Source organism: Elephas maximus, chromosome 3, assembly GCF_024166365.1.
Source record: "Elephas maximus indicus isolate mEleMax1 chromosome 3, mEleMax1 primary haplotype, whole genome shotgun sequence".
NCBI lineage: Eukaryota > Metazoa > Chordata > Mammalia > Proboscidea > Elephantidae > Elephas > Elephas maximus.
Window position 1 is genome coordinate 72553744 of NC_064821.1, and position 19369 is coordinate 72573112.

General features: G+C 49.9%; 1 protein-coding gene across 1 annotated transcript; it reads right to left on the reverse strand.

The window, feature by feature from the left end:
• Window positions 1-418: 418 nt before the first annotated feature.
• PEF1 (penta-EF-hand domain containing 1) lies at window positions 419-18898 on the reverse strand. Its single transcript, XM_049878564.1, has 5 exons — window positions 18831-18898; window positions 8578-8890; window positions 2281-2436; window positions 1610-1753; window positions 419-1373 (listed from the first exon to the last, which is right to left on the reverse strand). The coding sequence occupies exons 1-5, from the start codon at window positions 18852-18854 to the stop codon at window positions 1144-1146; spliced, it is 867 nt and encodes a 288-aa protein (XP_049734521.1). The 5' UTR covers window positions 18855-18898; the 3' UTR covers window positions 419-1143.
• Window positions 18899-19369: the final 471 nt, after the last annotated feature.

Consider the following 19369-nt stretch of genomic DNA (forward strand, 5'->3'; position numbering starts at 1 on the left):
TTAATAAAAATGGGAGGAAAGGTACAACTTAATAAATTTGGTTTGTCTGGAGTATAAAACCAGGGCCTGAGGTAATAAAAAGAGCATACTGTGAAAAGTTTGGGGTGGCTGCTCCAGTGCCTCTAGCCCAGAATGCCAGCCAAAAGACTGCTATGGTACAGCCTGCTTCTGGAGCTGCCCCCAGGCTCTATGGCAATGAAGCTGGCAGGCCCTCCGGCCAACCTGCTGCACTATGCTTCAACTGCACCCTGGCAAATGAGAGCAGCCCCACTTAGGTCACACCCCCTGAGCACCTTCTTACTGCAGAGTTTGCTCTACAGCATGTACTTAAATATCCCTTGAATGAAAGAATAAATGAGTGACTGAATGGAAGAACGATGAACCTGTAGCTGGGAAGGCATGATGGAAAACGTGGAACTTCAGAGTGTCATTCTTTTATTGAAGCTTACAGTTTCACTGGACTTTTGGCCCCAAATGAAAAAACGGCAAATAAAAATGTTGGCTGTGGGACGTGGCAACTGTCCCCTGAGGACTGAAACCAAGCAGAGCATGGCAGACAAGTAAGAATCCAAGCTGGGAGAACAGTAGCCTGGCCAAAGATACCCAGGGAGCACATTGTCCAAGTTCCCCAAGCAGGGACAGCCTCCAGGCAGCTAGAAGTTAGTGCACAGGACTTGTGGGTGTGGGTGATGGCGATGGTGATGTCAAACACACTGGTCCCACAGGCATACCTCTCTCATGCTTGGTCAGATTCCACTTCGGAGAAGCTGGGCTCATCTGACAGGATAACATGGCTGAGGGAACACAGGTGCTAACAGTGTAACGAGCACTTCCCACTGGGGTCAGGGTGGGGAAGGGAGAGCGCTGCACTGACCAGCCTCTCCTGCTCCTGGTGTGAGGCTGTGCCATTTAGATGTTCACGGCTGTAAGGACAGTCGATGTCTAGTCCTGTCCTCATGTCTCATGCCTACCTGTGGCCTCGGTGACACAGGACTCCTAACTCTTTTTGGGAAGAGTGCTGCATCAGGCAAGAGAGAATCTTTTTCTAGGAAGGGCAGGAAAAGGAGAGAGGCTCACATGCTTCTTCCACTCTCATGAGCCAGGACAGGTCCCCAGTGCACGCCACTCTACAGATGGGTGGGGTCAAAGCATCCGAGAGGCTGTCATGGTGACGAAGTCCTCGAAGCTGAGCCGAATGTTGCCCTGTACAGCTGTGTCTTTCTCCCTGAAGGCCTCAGTCAGCACTTGCAGCTGGGTACACACCTGGATGAAGCGGTCCAGCTGCATGGAGGGATTGGCAGAGCGCGGGCAGTAGCGGGAGACCAGGAGCTGGGTAAACTGCGGGCTCAGGTTGTAGCCCATCTGGGACAGAGCTGGAGAGGAGGGGCACACAGGGCAGAGACACAAAAGTCTGCTGTGAGCACCTCCACTACTCAACGCCCCAGCCGGCTCACAGAAGGGGCCGGGTGTGGGGCTGCGCTGAGGGCAGCATTTTGTAGTGCAGCTGGCACATTGGGGAGTAGAGGCTAGAGAAAACCCCCTTCCTTTGCCCTAGGGAGAGAAAAGTCGAGCTCTGCCCTGCCCACCATGCCCCTGCCACAGCCCTCACCTTGCTGCAGCTCCGTGTAGCTGATGGAGCCTGAGCGGTCCCGGTCATACTGCTGGAAGAGGTTCTTCCACTGCTGGATGAATTGCCACAGGGCAGAGAAGCCGTAGACGTCGATGCGGCCTGACTTGGTCTTGTCAAACATATCTGAGGGGAAGGTGGGAGACGAGGGGAAGATGGCTTCGAAACAGAGGGCCACTGAGGCAGCCCTTCTCCCCGGGCTAAAGCAGGAGACATTCATGGAAGCACAGGCCTTGGGCCCAGATCTCTCTCACCCAAGACGGACCCTCACCAAATGTTGCACCACTCTCCACCTCAGCCACCCTCCAGCCCCACCACTTCCAGGGTTGCACCCAGAATTTTCTCTGCAGGCGTGTTAGCTAAGCATCAAGACCCTGATCTATGCTGGTGCCCTTCCTACCATCTCCTGCTGGGACAGGGAATTCCATATTGCAGAATGGGAAACTGAGTCTGTGACACAGCAGGGTCTAGAATTTGAGAAGATCTAAGGGACAGAGCTCTCAGTCTAGGGAATCTCACCTTGAGCACAGCTTCTCCCCTGAAACCCTCCCTAGCCAAAGGCGACTCTTCTGTCAGAGTAGGTGCCCACCCACCTACTGTCAGACCGCAGGGGGCTCTAACCAGCTCAGGCCACAGGAAGGGCTGGGACTCACTTATCATCATGAGGCATGTCTCGTCATTGAATGAGGACCAGTTGGAATTGACCAGAGCCTGCTTCAGTTCCTTGATGGAGATGTAGCCACTGTGATCGGAGTCAACCGACTGAAACCAGGAGTAGGCCTCAGGATCCACATTGGGAGGGGCGCCACCTGGAGGAAGCAGCACAAACAGGGCAGCCAGACCCAGGCCTGAGGGCCAATCCAGGCATCTCAGAAATGCTGGGAAGGGCAGGCCTCAGAGCCTCCTTGGCTACAGGTTTCCCCGTCCACAAAGCCTTACAAATCTACCTACCTGCTGCTTCCCATCAAGCCCACGTCCTTACTCTGATGGACGATAGCCTTAGGTGCAGACTCATAAATATTTGCAGTTGATTTCTTCAGGTGCTTCCTATACTGCTCCAGTCACTTCTCTATTTAAGTTTCTAAGGACCAGGAGGAGTCTTCGGGTGGCACAAACAGTTAAGCACTTAACTACTAACAGAAAGGTTGGAGGTTTGATGCCACCCAGAGGTGCCTTGGAAGATAAGGTCTGGCAATCTGCTTCTGAAAGGAAATGGCCTTGAAAACCCTAGGGAGCACAGTTCTACTCTGCACACATGGGCTTGCCGTGAGGTGGAATCAACTTGATGGCAATTGACAACAACAACAACGAACAGGGGCTTGTTCCCCTCCAGCAGCAGCAGAATTTGCTGAAAAGGAGAATTTTATCTTCTCCACAGACTGGGGACCTAAAAACTTTTGCTGAGCACCTAACATGCACAGCCCAGAGCCAAATATTTTAAGAGCCACAGCAGTGGGGAACGCTCCAGGGTGGGAACCATGTCTGATCCATCCAATTTCCCTGTGCCTGAATCAGGGCCCGGCACAGTGAACATTTGACATCTTCTATTAGGAGCTGCCAGAGTGTGGGGGGCCTCCCAGCTCTACCTTTCCTCCTTCCCCATCATCTCCAAGCATGCCCCCATCTCCAACCTCCCTGAAGACATCTTTGACACCTTCCTTGTCCCAAACATCCAAACAGCTGCCCAATTCTGTCAGTTCCACACGCAGGTATCTCCTCCTCCCTGTTCCCACTGCCCCTGTCCTGGTGCAGACACCACCCATCTGGACCACTGTAACAAACAGAATCTTTATCAAATCATCCTTGCAGCTACCCTCTACCATCCTTCACTTGCTACAAGAGTAAACTTTGTAAAATCTCTATTCTCATCACCACCTCAACTTAAAACTCTTCAGAGGCTCCCTGCTGCCTATAAAATACATCCAACATCTTCAGGATAGCATTCAGGAGTCCTTACCTGGGGTTCACCCTTGTCCACCTCTCCAGCTCTACCTCCTGCTCTATCCCCACTACAGTCCCCTCACGACTCTGCCCCAGCCCCAGTGACGCGCTGTGCTTGCTCTTACAGTACACTCTGCAAGCTCCCATTCTGAGCCTTTGTTCACCTGTTCCCTCCGCCTTGTGTCCACCTCCCCCTCATCTCTTGGCCTCCATTTCCTGTGCATCCTTCGAGGCCCAAACAAAATGCTGCTCCCTCCATGAAGCCTTCCCCATTCTCTCTGTGGACATGACTCCTCCCCCTCTCTTTTGCAGCCCCTCCCCCATCTCTCTTATGGCCCTGACCACTCTCCACTGTGTACATGTCTCCAACCCCTCCCAGACTAGATGTAGAACAAGTTGTGGGTGGGATCCCAGCCTAACTCATCTCCAGACTCCCAGGACCTAGCACAGGGCGGGGCACAGGAAGGGAAGATGCTCAATCCATGCGCACGGAGTATCTGAGCACTGACTCTGGAGTCAGCTTCACAGTTCAAATCCCAGCTCCCCCATTTGGTGATCTTGGTTAAGTTACTTAAAACTCTCTGTGCCTCAGTGTTCTTATCTGTAAAATGAGAGCAACAGCAGCACCTACTTCATAAGGTTACTGTAACGATTACATGAGTTAACACGTGAAAACCCTTGAATCAGCACTTGGCACAATCCAAGTACTATATAACTGCTGATTATTATTGTTGAGTCATGGTTAAAGTAATTTTCTGTGTAGGGAGATTGGTGGAAAGTTGCATTCATTTGGAAAGATAAGCAGGAGTGGGTTGGAAGGTAAGGGCAGAAGGTGGTAGATTAAAGTGAAATAGAAAAAGAAGTCTATCTAGGAAAAAGCCAGAGTTATGTGGTATTGGTAAACCTACTGACTTTACCTACTGGCAAAGCTAATGGCCACAAACACAAGGGAGTAAGAGAGATGGCTTGAGCAGTTGTGTTGTGTTGTGTTGTTGTTGTCAGGTGCCACTGAGTCGGTTCTGACTCATAGCAACCCCATGTACAACAGAATGAAACACTGCCCAGTCCCACACAATGCTCACAATTGTTTTTATGCTTGAACCCACCGTTGCAGCCACTGTGTCAATCCATCTCGTTGAGGGTCTTCCCCTTTTCCGCTGACCCTGTGCTTTACCAAGCATGATGTCCTTCTCAGGGACTGATCCCTCCTGACAACATGTCCACAGTGTGTAAGATGCAGTCTCCCCAACCTTGCTTCTAAGGAGCATTCTGGTTGTACTTCTTCCAAGACAGATTTGTTGGTTCTTTTGGCAGTCCACGGTATATTCAGTATTCTTCAACACCACAATTCAAAGGCGTCAATTCTTCGTCTGTCTTCCTTATTCATTGTCCAGCTTTCACATGCGCATGATGCGACTGAAAATACCATGGCTTGGGTCAGGCGCACCTTAGTCTTCAAGGTGACATCCTTGCTTTTCAGCACTTTGAAGAGGCCCTTTGCAGCAGATTTGCCCAATGCAATGCGCCTATGATTTCCTGACTGCTGCTTCCATGGGTGTTGATCGTGGATCCAAGTAAAATGAAATCCTTGACAACTTCAATCTTTTATCATGATGTTTATCATGTTTATCATGATGCTGCTTATTGGTCCAGTTGTGAGAATTTTTGTTTTCTTTATGTTGAGATATAATCCATACTGAAAGCTGTGGTCTTTGATGTTCACCAGCTAGTGCTTCAGGTCCTCTTCACTTTCAGCAAGCAAGGTTGTGTCATCTGCATATCTCAGGTTGTTGATGAGTCTTCCTCCAATCCCGATGCCCTGTTCTTCATATAGTCGTTTCTCAGATTATTTGCTCAGCATACAGACTGAATAGGTATGGTGAAAGGATACAACCCTGACGCACACCTTTCCTGACTTTAAATTATGCAGTATCCCTTGTTCTGTCCAAACAACTGCCTTTTGATCTATGTACAGGTTCCTCATGAGCACTATTAAGTGTTCTGGAATTCCCATTCTTCACAATGTCATCCATAATTTGTTACAATTCACACAGTCAAATCCCTTCACATAGTCAATAAAAAACAGGTAAACATCCTTCTGGTATTCTCTGCTTTCAGCCAGGATCCTTCTGACATTAGCAATGATATCCCTGGTTCTACGTCCTCTTCTGAATCCGGCCTGAATTTCTGGCAGTCCCCTGTCAATATACTGCTGTAGCCACTTTTGAACGATCTTCAGCAAAATTTTGCTTGTGTATGGTACTAATGATATTGTTTGATAATTTCTCCATTCAGTTGGATCAACTTTCTTGGGAAGCGGCATAAATATGGCTCTCTTCCAGTTGGTTGGCCAGGTAGCTGTCTTCCAAATTTCTTGGCACAGACGAGTGAGCAGTTCCAGTGTGGCATCTGTTTGTTGAAACATCTCAATTGATATTCCGTCAACTCCTGGAGCCTTGCTTTCTGCCCATGCCTTCAGTGCAGCTTAGACTTCTTCCTTCAGTACCATCAGTTCCTGATCATATGTTACCTTTTGAAATGGTTGAACGTCGAACAATTCTTTTTGGTATAATGACTGTGGATTCCTTCAGGTGTGGACCACAGAAATTACTGCCTCTCCCAAATAGTGAGGGCAGAGAAGAAGGGTTTGCTTGACCAAGTGACTGGTCTGGCCTCCTTGGAAGGGGAAATCCAGGCAGGCCCCACCCACTGTCCTAGAGTAGCAGCTGTGTCCTAGGGGAGCAAGCGCCCACAGTCCTGTGAAGAGTCTCCGTAATATGTGTGGTCTGGTGATTTGTGTGGAAGAGCTCAGGCTTTGGAATCAAAGCAGAGCTGGACTCAAATCCTGACTCTGGTCCGTACTAGCTTGTGTGACCTTAGGCAGTATGTTTAATTTTCTGACTACTGATTTCCCTGTTCCTAAAATGAGCCCACTTTTCAGTGCTGTTGTGATGATTAAATGAGACAACAGCAAAACAAAATTCTTAGCGAAGAGCTTGTCAGTCAGACACATTTCCACAGAAGAAGGGACATTACAATTGGGTCTGAAAGGATGATAAGGAATCAAGATAAAGAAAAGTGTGTGGCAAAGGCAGAGAGTATGTTCAAAGCATTCTAAAGAGTCTTGGGTTGACAGAAGGGAAGGAAGGATGGCAGGTGAGGAGGCTGGAAATGCCCTTTGGGCTCGAGTGCCTTAGGATCTTCCCTGTGGGCAGTGAGGTACCTTGAATAGCTTTTAAGTGGGAAGGGATATGGTCAAACCTGTCTGCCAGAGCAGTGGTTCTCAGACTTTATATTCTGGATTCAGTAGGTCTGACAGGTGGCCTCACAGGTGGCTCTGATGCAGGTGATACACAAAGCACACTTCAAGAAGTACAGCTCCGGAGTGCCACCAGCTGCACTGGAGAAGAGGCAGGCGGCCAGGCGGGAGGAAGCTGCCACAGAGGCCGAGCAGCCACAGAGATCACTGCTGGCCTCAGGCCCCTCACAGTCAGGGGTCCTATTCTTTGCAATGACCTCATGTGGGCTCAGAGACAAGACTTCAAAAAGATGATGAAATCCACCATGAAGCTGCTGAGCTGAAAGCAAAATGCCAGGAGCTCTGGGCTCGGCAAGATAAATGCCACTGGCTCACAGTTCTCAGAACCCCAAGGTTGAAGCACCTCCCTCAGGAATACCCGCCTGGGCATAGATGCTAAGATGCTAGCTTCCCAGCAGTGCCAGCCCCTGGAGGCCCTGCAGATGCACAACAGTGGTCCCAAGTTCCCTTGCTGGTGACTTGGCTTTCCGGGAACAGTCATTCTACAAAGGGGCTGACTGAATTGAGGGGAAGCAAGGGACTGGCCAGCTACCTTCTCTGCCCCTTCATCTGAGACTACTCAGAAATCTTCACTAAAGCTGAAGCCTCGACCCAGGACTCTCTGCTTCTACTGGATGTCCAGCCCCCTGTCCCTCCCCTGTCCTATCCAGAACCTCACCTTTAGTATCTCTGCTCTTTATCTTTCCCCTATTCCACTCTTCTCCCAGCTGTCTCAGCATCTTTTAGTAGAAAGGCCCTTGCCACGTCTGCTATCACATTAAATGCCAAATACCTACTGGTAAACCTTCTTTGGTGAGAATGGCACTCTCACAGGGCATTTTAAACACATAATTAATAAAAGGTACTGTTTACTAAGTCTTTAATATGTGTCAGACACTGTGCCCAGTGCTTGCCTGCACCTTCTCATTTAAGCCTTGTAATAACCTTGAGATAATGGCATTGCCCCCATTTTACAGATGTGAACACTGCTACTTGAAGAGGCTTAAAGAAGTGAAGTCATTCAATCAAGTCAGTAAGTGGCTTTATCTCAAGGGCCCACTAGCGATATCAACAACTAGGCTACCTCATTCTTCTATACGTAGTGCCAGTCTCCCTTACACAGGAGTGGGGGACTGTATTATTGCCTCCAGTTATTTCCTAACCCCCACTTCCCTGTAAGCATTGTACATCCTCTCCCACCGGTGATGTGCAGAGCCCTCCTCCAGGGGAGGATACACTCCCACCCTGTGGATGTCAGGTATGACTGGAGGAGGTGCTTTGGCCAATAGAAGGTAAGTGGACAAGGCAGACGGTACTTCATGCATCTTGCTAGCCCTCCTGCGCTTTTCTGCTGCCACAAGAACAGCATGTCCCAAACAGGGGCTGCTACTTCAGTCTGGGTCCCAGAACAAAAAGACACGTGGAACAGAACTTCAGCAGCCAACCCATAGCTACCAATATTTAAGCAAGACTAAATCAAGTGTGAGTGTGAAATGTTTCCTACTGTAAGCCAAAGGGATTTAGGGTTGCTGTCACCACAGCAAAGCTAACCAACAGATATCTCGTTCTGCTGATTAGCAAGCTAAGGCAGGATACAAGATGCTAAGATGCCAGAGACCAGGCTGCCTACACACCCACAAGAAGGGCAAGTGTAGGCCCTGGATAACTCAGAACCAGGTCAGAGAAACCCAGAGTCTAGATCCCTACTTACCTGGAGGAGGTCCGTGCCCATAAGGCCCAGGCTGTTGGGCACTGTAAGAGTTTGGAGGTGGCTGACCATAGGGGCTCCCTGGGGCTGCACCACCATAAGGTCCTCCTGGAGTTCCAGAGGGGAGTCCGCCAGGGTTGGGGTGTCCGTAGGGTCCTCCACCAGCTGGTGGTCCATAAGGCCCCCCCGGGGCAGGGCCCCCATAACCACCACCAGGAGGTACTCCACTTCCATACTGCCCTCCACCATGGGGGGGCGTAGGGTAGTAGCTACCCGGAGGAGCTCCGGGTGCTTGTCCTGCAGCTCCTGGGCAGCCCTGTGAGAAGAGCAAGATATCAGTCAGAATGGTGAAGCCAGACATTAGCCACAGCATGGCACTTCACAGTCATAAAGCACTTTCCCTGCCATTCTCTCCATGCATCCTGTAGGCAGGGCAATGATCCCATTGCTCAGATGGGGAACTCTAGGCTCCTAGATGAGCTATGACTTACCCAAGGTCACATCGTCAACGACTTGCAGAGTTAGGGCTGGAATCCTACCCTCTGGACTCCTTTTTTCCGTACATCAAGGGGCTCCGCAAGGCCTGGGATCATGCCTGGTTTGCCACTTCATCCCCAGCCCCCGAACCCCCAGTGCAAAATGGATGGTCAGTAAATACTTATTATTATATGGGTGGGCAGACAAATGAATAGAATTACAAAGCCGCACCCTGTGGTGCCCAGCTTTAGCTGCAGAACCCACAGCACAAATGTGGTCTCCACCACACAGCCCCTGATCCTTATCAGTATAATCGAAGTATCCACAGCATGGGCTACCTAGAGTGCATCTTCCTTGCCTACTCTACCTTATGGAGCTAAAACACTCCCCCATCCTCACTCATGGCTCTGTGAGGCAGGCAGGGGAGAGCCTATCCCTAATGCAATACAGTACAATAGTTAAAGAGTCCAAATGACCCAGTTCAGGTTCAAGTTCTGCCATCTAGTTAACCGGACTAATGACTTACCCTCTCTAAGCCTCAGTACCCTCTGCTGTAAGAAAGGAATAATGATAGCCCTACCACCCAGATTGGTACATGAGTGAAGTAAAACCAGTCACATGAAGCACTTCAACACAGGCCCTAGCAGAATAAGCACTCGATACATATTACCTATTAATAATAGCCCCTGCTACGGAGAAGGAAACTCAGGCCCAGAAGTCACACATACAGACTGCAGGGAAGGGCTGGCATTTGTGCATCAGAGCATACATGGGGCATTTCCTCTCTGGCCCTCGGGCTCCCCCCACCCCCCCCACCCCCCCCCACCCCAGCATCCCTGAGGCTCAGAGTGTTGGGCTCCATCTGTCTAAATGGCCAGCACAGGGCCTGGTAGAGCACAGCCCCACACATCTGCAGACAGGCTGGGCTCAGAGGCACAGAGGGCAACTGGGTCTGGCTCTGAAGGCAGTACCATGTAGACATGTTCTGGATCAACCTGTAAGGCACACCAGTGGCCTAACGACTGAGAGCCTGGCTTTTCTCTCTTTTCTGTGTTTGACAGCTTCTGAAACAGTTAACCTCAAGGCTAAGGCCAAATTCACACTTCACTGAAAGGCAGGACCAAGGAACGGGGGCTTCTTGGGGGAGGGCAGGCAGCAGGCCTTCCACTTCCTACTCAGCATTGCGGGAGCTCTTCCTCCCTGGAAGCTGCCATCGTTAGTGTCAATAAAGTCCTTCACAATAAAGTCAAGACAGATCTCGGTTCAAAACGTGCTCTCACCAGCTGAGGGCATGACCTTAGCCCAGTGGCTTAATCTCCGTTTCCTCACAAGTAAAACATAATAATCCTTTTATCCTTGGACTGTTCTGCGGATTACAAGAAATACATGCAGCAGACTTTTGTTAGTTTAATTTTTAGTCAAAGAATCCTTTTGATAAAATAAATAAAACTGATAAAGAATGTTGCTCTGGCCAAGGCAAGGTCATCGGGGTACAATCTAGAGCGCTGACTGTGTGGGGCCTCCTGCCTTGCTAGACTCTGAGGGGCTTGGCGAAAACCTCATAGCAACTCAAAAGAATCTGAAAATCACTATGATAAGAAAAGTAGTCCTTACAACAATGCCTGGCATAAAGCAAACAACCAGTAACTCATAGCTGCTACTGTTATTATTGTACTAAGTATTATCAGCAAAGCCCTGGACCAGGTAAACTCTGTAGGGTAAACTATAAAGGTGAGAGAGACATCATCCCAGCCCTGAAGCGGCTCACAGTTAACAGGAGAGGCCTGGAAACAAACATAAGGCATAAGGCAACCAGTGTTTAAAATGGACATAAGCCAAAGGCCACGGGGCTGCAAAGCAAAGAAGGTAAAATCGGAGGGTTTCTGCAAGAAAGTGGCATTTGAGCTAGAACTCAAAGAATGAGGAAGATTCCCAGGGGTTTCAGGGAGGTGAGATGGGAGAGGTACCCAGGAGGCCAGTCACTTAACCTCATTTTACAGATGGGGAAACTAAGCCCAGAGAGGGGAGCCCAAGTCACACTGCAAGTTGAAGGCAGAGACAGGGTAGAACCCCAACCCCCATGTCATGGCTCCCACTGCCTCCTACTACAGTGCTCCTTCCTTAAGCAACAGAGCACAGACTCCAGTGTGGGAGGGAAGGTGGGTGGGGACTCTGCAGAGTCTGGGCACGCCCAGAGCACAAGCTGGACACCAAGCCAGGAAGTAGCTGCTCTACTCTAAGTCCCCTGAGCAAGGCTATAAACTGTACCTGGCTAAGCTCATGGGAGGCACAGCTCTCCCACCTGAGTAATGCCCCCAGGTCAGCAAAGCAGGTGCAGCCAGGCAGGTGTCTGACCTTCCCGCTACCACATTCCAGGGACCTGCTGGGTCTGGTGCTGTCTGGCAGCAACTAACCCCTTTCCTTTCTGGCTTGAATCAGAGCCCTCACATATACAGTTTACAAAGCACTCTCACATACACAAGCACTGCTTGCTGAACCCTGCCAACAATCCCCTGACAGAGAAGAGGAAGGTGTTGACCTTGAGGCACAGTCATTCCCCACAATGCAGATGGGCAGAAGAAAGCAAAGGCACAGACCAGTGAGTGAGCACAGTGTGGGCAGGGAATGGGCTAAAGGGCAGGGGTAAGAAGAAGGCGCAGTGTGAACCCAGAAAGACAGGCCTCTCCACACTCCTCAGCCAAGTACCTCTCCTGCTGCCTGTCAGTTAGCTGGTGAGTTATTAGTGTTTTGGTGTCTGCCTCTCTGTCTCCCCCACCTGACAGTGAGCCCCCCGAGGGGAAGACACTGGGCCTCATTCATCACAGCACCCTGGGGCCAGCACAGTGCCTGGCACCTGCAAGTCTCCATCAATATCTGAACAAATGAACACCACTCTAAAGAGTTTGGGCTTTATGCTGGAGGAAACAGAGTGCCATAGAAGCCACAGAAGCGTCTCCAATAGGGGAGGAACGTGATCAGAGCCTTGTTTAGAGAATCAACCAGCAGTGGTGAAGGGGATGAGCTGGGGGCGTGGGGATGGGAGCTCAGGTGCCGGACAGGCAAGGCTCCAACCAGACAGCAGACGTGGAGATGGGGAGGACGGGGTGGATTCTGAAGCTGTTTCAGAGGTAGACTAGACATGACTTGGCTACTAATTAGACTGGGGAAGAGGTGGAGGAGGGAGTGAGGAAAAGGAAGTGTCTAGAATGACTCAGGTTTCTAGCTTGGACAAGAAGATAAAAGCAAACGGAGCCACCAACTAAGGCAGAATCCAGGATGGGGAGGAAGTCTGGGGAGATGGTGGAACGGTTCCCAGGGCCACCGAGTTGTTAGTGAAAGTCTGAACCAGAAATGAAAACCAGAATCCCTGATTCCACATTCCTCTGTCCTACTCCACGCTGCCAATCCTTTGGAGAGTTTTCCTGAAAGTGCTTCATACTGATAAACACAAGCCTGGGGGAAGGGAAGGGCAGGAAGAGTTCACAGCTCTCAAAGCACCACTGAAAAGCTATCCCTAGGTCTTCAGCAAGGAGCCCTGGTGGTACAGGCGCTCAGTCACTAACTGAAAGGCTGGCGGTTCAAACCTACCAATCAGCACCACAGGAGAAAGACCTGGCAATCGCCCCCATAAAGATTACAGCCTAGAAAACCCTATGAGGCAGTTCTACTATCACATCGGGTCGCTATGAGTCGGAATTGATTCAACGGCACCTAACAACAACAACTGATTAAAAATAAACCATACGCGATATATTGGTGGGGGATGGAGCGGGCAAGGGAGCCATTAACGATTATTGAGGTTCTGCTAGGTGCTTCCAGTTCAGTTGGCTCTCACTGGTCCTCAGTCCTGTGAGGTAAGGGCTTTTATCCCCATTTAACAGATGAGGAAACTGAGCTTCAGGGAGTGTAATAACATGTCGGTGCAATTGGCATAACTGTTTATAAAGAAAATGTCCCACGTCCTACTTTGGTGAGCAGTGTCTGGGATCTTAAAAGCTGGTGAGAGGCCATCTAAGATGCTCCACTGGTCCCACCCCATCAGGAGCAAGGGAAAATGGAGAAAACCAAAGACACAAAGGAAAGATTAGTCCAAAGGACTGATGGGCCACAACCACCACAACCTCCACTAGACCGAGTCCAGTACAACTAAATGGTGCCTGGTTACCCCCACTGACTGCTCTGACAGGGATCACAACAGAGGGTCCCAGAGAGCTGGAGAAAAACGTAGAACAAAATCCTAACTCATAAAAAAAAGATTAGGCTTACTGGTCTGACAGAGACTGGAGAAACCCCAAGAGTATGGTCCCTGAACACCTTCTTAACCCAGTACTGAAGTCGCTCCTGAGGTCCTCCCTTCAGCCAAAGATTCCAAAAACCAAACGAAACCCGTTGCCATCAAGTCAGTTTTGACTCATAGTGACCCTATAGGACAGAGTAGAACTGCCCCACAGAGTTTTCACGGAATGCCTGGTGGATTCGAACTGCCAACCTTTTAGTTAGCACGTATAGCTCTAAACCACTATGCCACCAGGGTTCCTAGCTAAAGATTAGACAGGCCCATAAAACAAAATTAGACTAAAGGGGCAGCACACCAGCCCTGGGGCAAGGACGAGGAGGCAGGTGGGGACAGGAAAGCTGGTAATAGGGAACCCGAGGTCGAGAAGGGGAGAGTATCGACATGTCATGGAGTTGGCAACCAATGTCACAAAACAGTATGTGTATCAGTCATTTAATGAGAAACTAGTCTGTTCTGTAAATCTTCATCTAAAGTACAATTAAATAATGGTGTGCCGGTGATCACGCAGCTGGAGTGGGCCAAGCTGGGCTTCAAAACGGGGTCTGCATAACTCAGAAGAACCTTATCTTTTTCCTCCCAGCACCAGACCCAGTTTGAGAGCCACAGTATTTGAAGAGACCTCAAAGACTCTCCAGTAAACCTCTCAGTTGATGACGGAATCCCTGAAGGACCACCTGGAATCTGTTTACACGCCTGCAAGAGGTGGAGAGCTCACCCCTTCCCAAGTAGCCCACTCAGAAAGTTCTGGACTTTCTTTTGGCTCTAAGGGTTCATTCTTCTATCCCAACACCTTTGTGAAGTCCAGAGGTATCAAAAGTTGGTCCATGCTGAGTCCTAATGGGGAAGTGAGGAGGTTGCATTACGGACAGAACCTATGTCCCTGAGCTAGCCCTTTACCACGTGCCTGCTGGAGCCCATGCAGACGGGTTAAACACTCTCAGGAAGACAGCAATGGCTGCAACATTCACCAGCAGAGCCTCCCAAAATATTTAACAGCCAGAAACCTGCAACCAATAAACAGGGAGCCAAGAACTGTCCCATGACTTCAATTACCACCTCTGCTGACACTCCAAAATCTCTCTCCAGCTTCCTACCTCCTGAGCTGCAGACCCACATGTCCAGCAGCCTCCCAGACGTTCCTGCCAAGTCTATTCCTCCCTCTCTGCTCCTGTCTCAGTGAACGGTACCTCCTTCTATCCAGTCACGCAAACCTAAAACCCTAGTGCCTCCCTGGACACCTCCTCTCCTTCACCTCAGTTAGTTTTTGCAATTCTACCTCCCGAATGCTTCCCAAATCCACCTGCTTCTCTCCATCCTCCCCGGGTCACTGTACTCTCTAGCCTAGATGATTTCAACCTCTTCAAAACTGGTCTCCCAGCCTCCAGTCTCTCCCGCTTCAACCCCTTCTCCACAGTACCCCGCAGTACTAGCTCCAGAGCACCGATGGGACAAAGCCCTTCCGCGGCTCCCTCGCTACTCTTAGGATGAAGGCCACACTCCCCAGACAGGCACGCAGGCCCTGGGGGATCTGGCCCTCGCTTGCTTGCCTTTCCGGTCTTACACCACAGCAAGCACTCTTACATGGATTATCTCACTTAATCTTTGCACTAACTCTGAGGTTGGTACTGTTACGACCCCATTTTAAAGAAGGAGAAACTGAGCCTCAGGCTTTTACAAGAAACTTCTGCAAGAAAGTGGCAGACAACAGTGAATCCCTGATGGAGCAGGAGAACGGTGGGATGAACACCTCAAGCTCTCGTAAAAAGACCAGACTTAATGGTCTGAATGAGGCTGGAGGGACCCCAGAGGTCGTGGTCCCTGGATCCTCTGTTAATCCAAGACTGGAACCGTTCCCGAAGCCAACTCTTCAGACAGGGATTGGACTGAACTAGAAGACAGAAAATGATACTGGTGAGGAGTGAGCTTCTTGGCTCAAGTAGACACATGAGACTATGTGTGCAGCTCCTGTCTGGAGGCGAGATGAGAAGCCAGCGGGGGACAGGAGCTGGTTGAATGGACACAGGGAATACTGGGTGGAGAGATGGAATATGCTGTCTCATTAGGGGAAGAGCAGCTAGGAGAACATAGCAAGGCGCGTATAAGTTTTTGTACGAGAGACTGACTTGATTTGTAAACTTTCACTTAAAGCACAAAAACAAACAAACAAACAAAAAAAAGTGGCAGCGCCGGGATTTGACGCTAAATCTATCTGGTCTTAGAGACCAAGCTTTTAAGCATGGAAATTCACCATGCTGGCTCCCCCACAGGGCCAAAGGTGGTTGGGTTTTATTGCTCCAACACTTGGTGGAGGCTGGAGTGCCCCAGGGCTGGAGGCAAAGAAAAGTTACAGGAGGTTTTACTCCTAACAATAGGCTGGAATCCTCTAGCACCGTGTACTGAGTGTATAAGAATGGCGGGACAGGGGAGAGTGGAGGACAGGCGCCGACTGAGCCTTTGGGTGCTTTAAAACAGCCCACTTCCCTTCTTACTTTGTACCAGTAACTGGATAGGCGGGTGAGGGTATAGTGGGGAAAAAATATTTTTTTCTCTTTCTATTCCAGATACTTTCTCTTTGTGCTCCTTTTCAATAATTCACCCTGAGCATAAAACCAGGCAAGATGACATGATAACGGCAATCACGGCAGCAAGAGCTGCCACCACGGCTGAATACATACCGTGAATTAGCAATGTGCCAAGTTCCCTAGAGACTTTATCTCATTTCATCCTCACTTCAGTTGTGTGGTTGTTGTGAGCTGTCAAGTGGATCCTGATCCCAGGCGACCCTATATGAGAGTAGAGCTGCCTCATAGGGTTTCCTAGGCTGTAATCTTTACGGGAGCAGATAGCCAGGTCTTTTCTCCTCTGGTGGGTTCAAATCGCTGACCTTTGGGTTGGCAGCTGAGCACTTAATCATTGTGCTACGACGGCTAGGAAGTATGATTTCTTTTTACAGGTGAGGAAACTGAGGCTCAGAGCCCTTACATGGTTTGTCCAAGGGTATACAACGAGTTAAGTAGTAGGGTTAGAAGTCTAACCCAGTTAGAATTCTGTCTAACCTGGAAGCTCAGGCTCTTAATTTCTACATCACCGCTTCTAGGATGGATAAACATTACCCAAAAAGCTTACTAAAACGCAGATTCCCAGGCCCTTCCTTGGCAGAGAACGGGTCTGAGGTGCATCCAAAGTTGTGTTTTTTTTTTAAACAAGAGCCCAGGGGATCCTGATGCAGAAGACCAACCTCTGAGACACAATGCACTATGGTAACCAAAGCACGTTCCACAGGATCACTGGTGTCACGAAAAAGTTAACTGGTATAGAAAAGGAAGGTTCCGTGGTTAAGTACATTTGAAAAAATACTACCATATTTTATTCCTCTCTGGCAGATATACAATGCACATTAGCAAATTAAGAATTCTGAGATGTCCTGTAGTGAACAGACTTTTTCAGCTGTATTTAACAGAGTATTTCCCAAACTTATTTAACTACAGAATTCTTTCCCTATTAACACCTCACAAAACTCAGCCAAGAGAACAGAGCTGGAGAAACAATGCTAGCAAAACTTCCTTCCTCCTAACCTCAGCCACTTTGGCCTCTCTCCTTCCTCCCTCTGTGAAGGGCGCAATGAAAGGAGTTCTAGGCTCCAGCCCTGCGCTCACCCTCACCTGCTATGTGTGGCCTTGGGCACATCACTTAGCCTCTTTGGGCATGTTCATTCCTCAGTTGTAAGTTGGGAGTCATAATTCTTGCTAGCTTGCCTCTAGGGCTTTGATGACTAAGATAGCAGAGGTTCAAATGTTGGATAAACTGTACAGGGCTGCAACCTAGAAGAGTTCTTGCTACATCTTTTGAACATGACTATACTCAGTCACCACTGTCTGTCAGTTTGTCATACTGTTGCATATTGCTATGATGCTGGACGTTATGCCACCAGTATTTCATACCAACAGGGCCACCCACCACGGACAGATTTCAGCAGAACTTCTAGACAAAGACAGGCCAGAAGAAAGGCATAGCGATCTACTTTCAGAAATTAGTCAATAAAAAAACCTGTGGAGCACAACAGAATACTGTCCACTACAGTGCTGGGAGGAGCCCTAGCAGAGCAGTGGTTAAGAGTTCGGCTGCTAACCAAAAGGTTGGCAGTTTGAATCCACCAACTGCTCCTTGGAAACCCTATACGGCAGTTCTACTCCGTCCTATAGGTCCGCTATGAGTCAGAATCGAATCGACGGCAACGGGTCAGGTTATATTGTCAGAAGATGGGCCCCCTAGGTCGGAAGGCACTATACAATGGCTTCAACCATGGACTCAAACGAACATGAAGATGGCGCAGGACCAGACAACATTTTACACTGTACACAGGGTCACCATGAGTCAGCTGACTTGAGGGCAACTAAAAACATACTCTGTCAAGTGCTTTGTAAAACCCACCTGCTCTTTTCCCAGTTTTTCCCGCATGTGTTTTATTTTCTAAATTATTGTGTGAACTCTTTGGGCTTCAGGTTCCTCCTCTGTAAAATGAAGGACTGGCTGATATTTGAGGGCCCTCTCAGCACGGGCCTTCTAGGAAGCTAGTAAAAATCATAATACTAAAAGGTAACTCTGTACTCTTACTCTGTACCAAAGGCTTTACAAGCATCATCTCATTACTACTCATAACAGTTCTATGAGGTAGTAGACCCTGTTATTTGGCCCTGTTTTACAGAGGCAGAAACTTCAGCTCAGGAAGGCAAAATAATTTGCCTGAGGGGACAAAAGTATTTAAGAGATAGAGCTAAGACTTGATTCCAAACTGCACTTAACCACCCCACTATACTGTCAACATAGGGTTCTGGCCACTGAATCACCTTCTTTTGGTGTACTCGGCTGGATCAAGATGGGCTAGCAAGTGGGCGAGAGATACGTGCAGGCCGCCCCAGGATCTGATCTCAGCTCTGCTGCTTAACTGCCTGGTGACTTAAGGTAAACTCTGGGCGTTCTCTGGGTTTTACTTTTGGTATGTGTGAAACGGAGGTGTTGGACTAAGTCAGTAGTTAAAAAGAGCTCACTTGTGGAGCCTGCTAAAAACCACGGTTTATCCCGAACATTCTCAGCAGTACGTCTGGGGCAGGTCCGGGAACGTATTTTTAATCCGACGCCCAATACGACAGCGACTGAACCAGTGCTCTAAACGTCCCGGTGACCGCGCCCGGTAACCCGCCGGAGCCTTGAAAGGATGTAAGGTCCAGGCCTCTCCCAGTCTGGATCTGTGGGATCCAATGTCCCCAAATCCTTGCGTGCTCCACGTCGGGGGGTGCGCGACGCGACCTACCAGACGCTCGGGGCTGCGTGACGTGGACAGGCGGGACTGACCGTCCCTTTTCCCTTCTCTGCCCGCAAGGCCTCGCTGAAGCGAAACTCAGCGCGGGAAGGGCGCGGAGAAAGGAGATAAAGAAGAGCCGGCGGGCTCCGGACGTGGATCCGCGGGCCCTCACACACTCACCTGCCCGTACGGATAGCTGGACATGGCGACTCTGATGTCACACGTCGGCGAGGGGCGGGGCCTGCCGTTCTCCAACCCACCCAGCGCACGGGCCTGGGGGCGGGCCCGCTTCTGACTGGATGTCCGCAACTGTCAATCGGGGAGGCAGTCGGTCGGCGGATGTGACGCTACAGGACAGGGTCGCGAGCTTCCCCGAGTGGTCCGAGCAGCTAATAAGCGTACGGAGGTTTCCGGAGATCTTGGTTGCCGAGCTGGCGCATCTGGTCTTCCCTTTCCTAAGCTAGAGTGGGCCTCATGGCTGGTCAGGCCCGGGTATTTACTGAGAAGTCTGGGTGGGGTGTTGCTGCGGCGGCCATGTTATAACCTGGCAAATGGGACGCGTGGTTATGGCGTAGTGACTGTCGTCACTCCACGTTTCTGCCCGAGTACGGCCCCGGCGGTTGCCGTGACAACGAGGAACCGACCAAGGCCTCCTAGGAAGGATGGAGGCGGGGCCGGAGGCTTTCTCCGATGTCAAAACACCTCGGTGCCAATTAGTA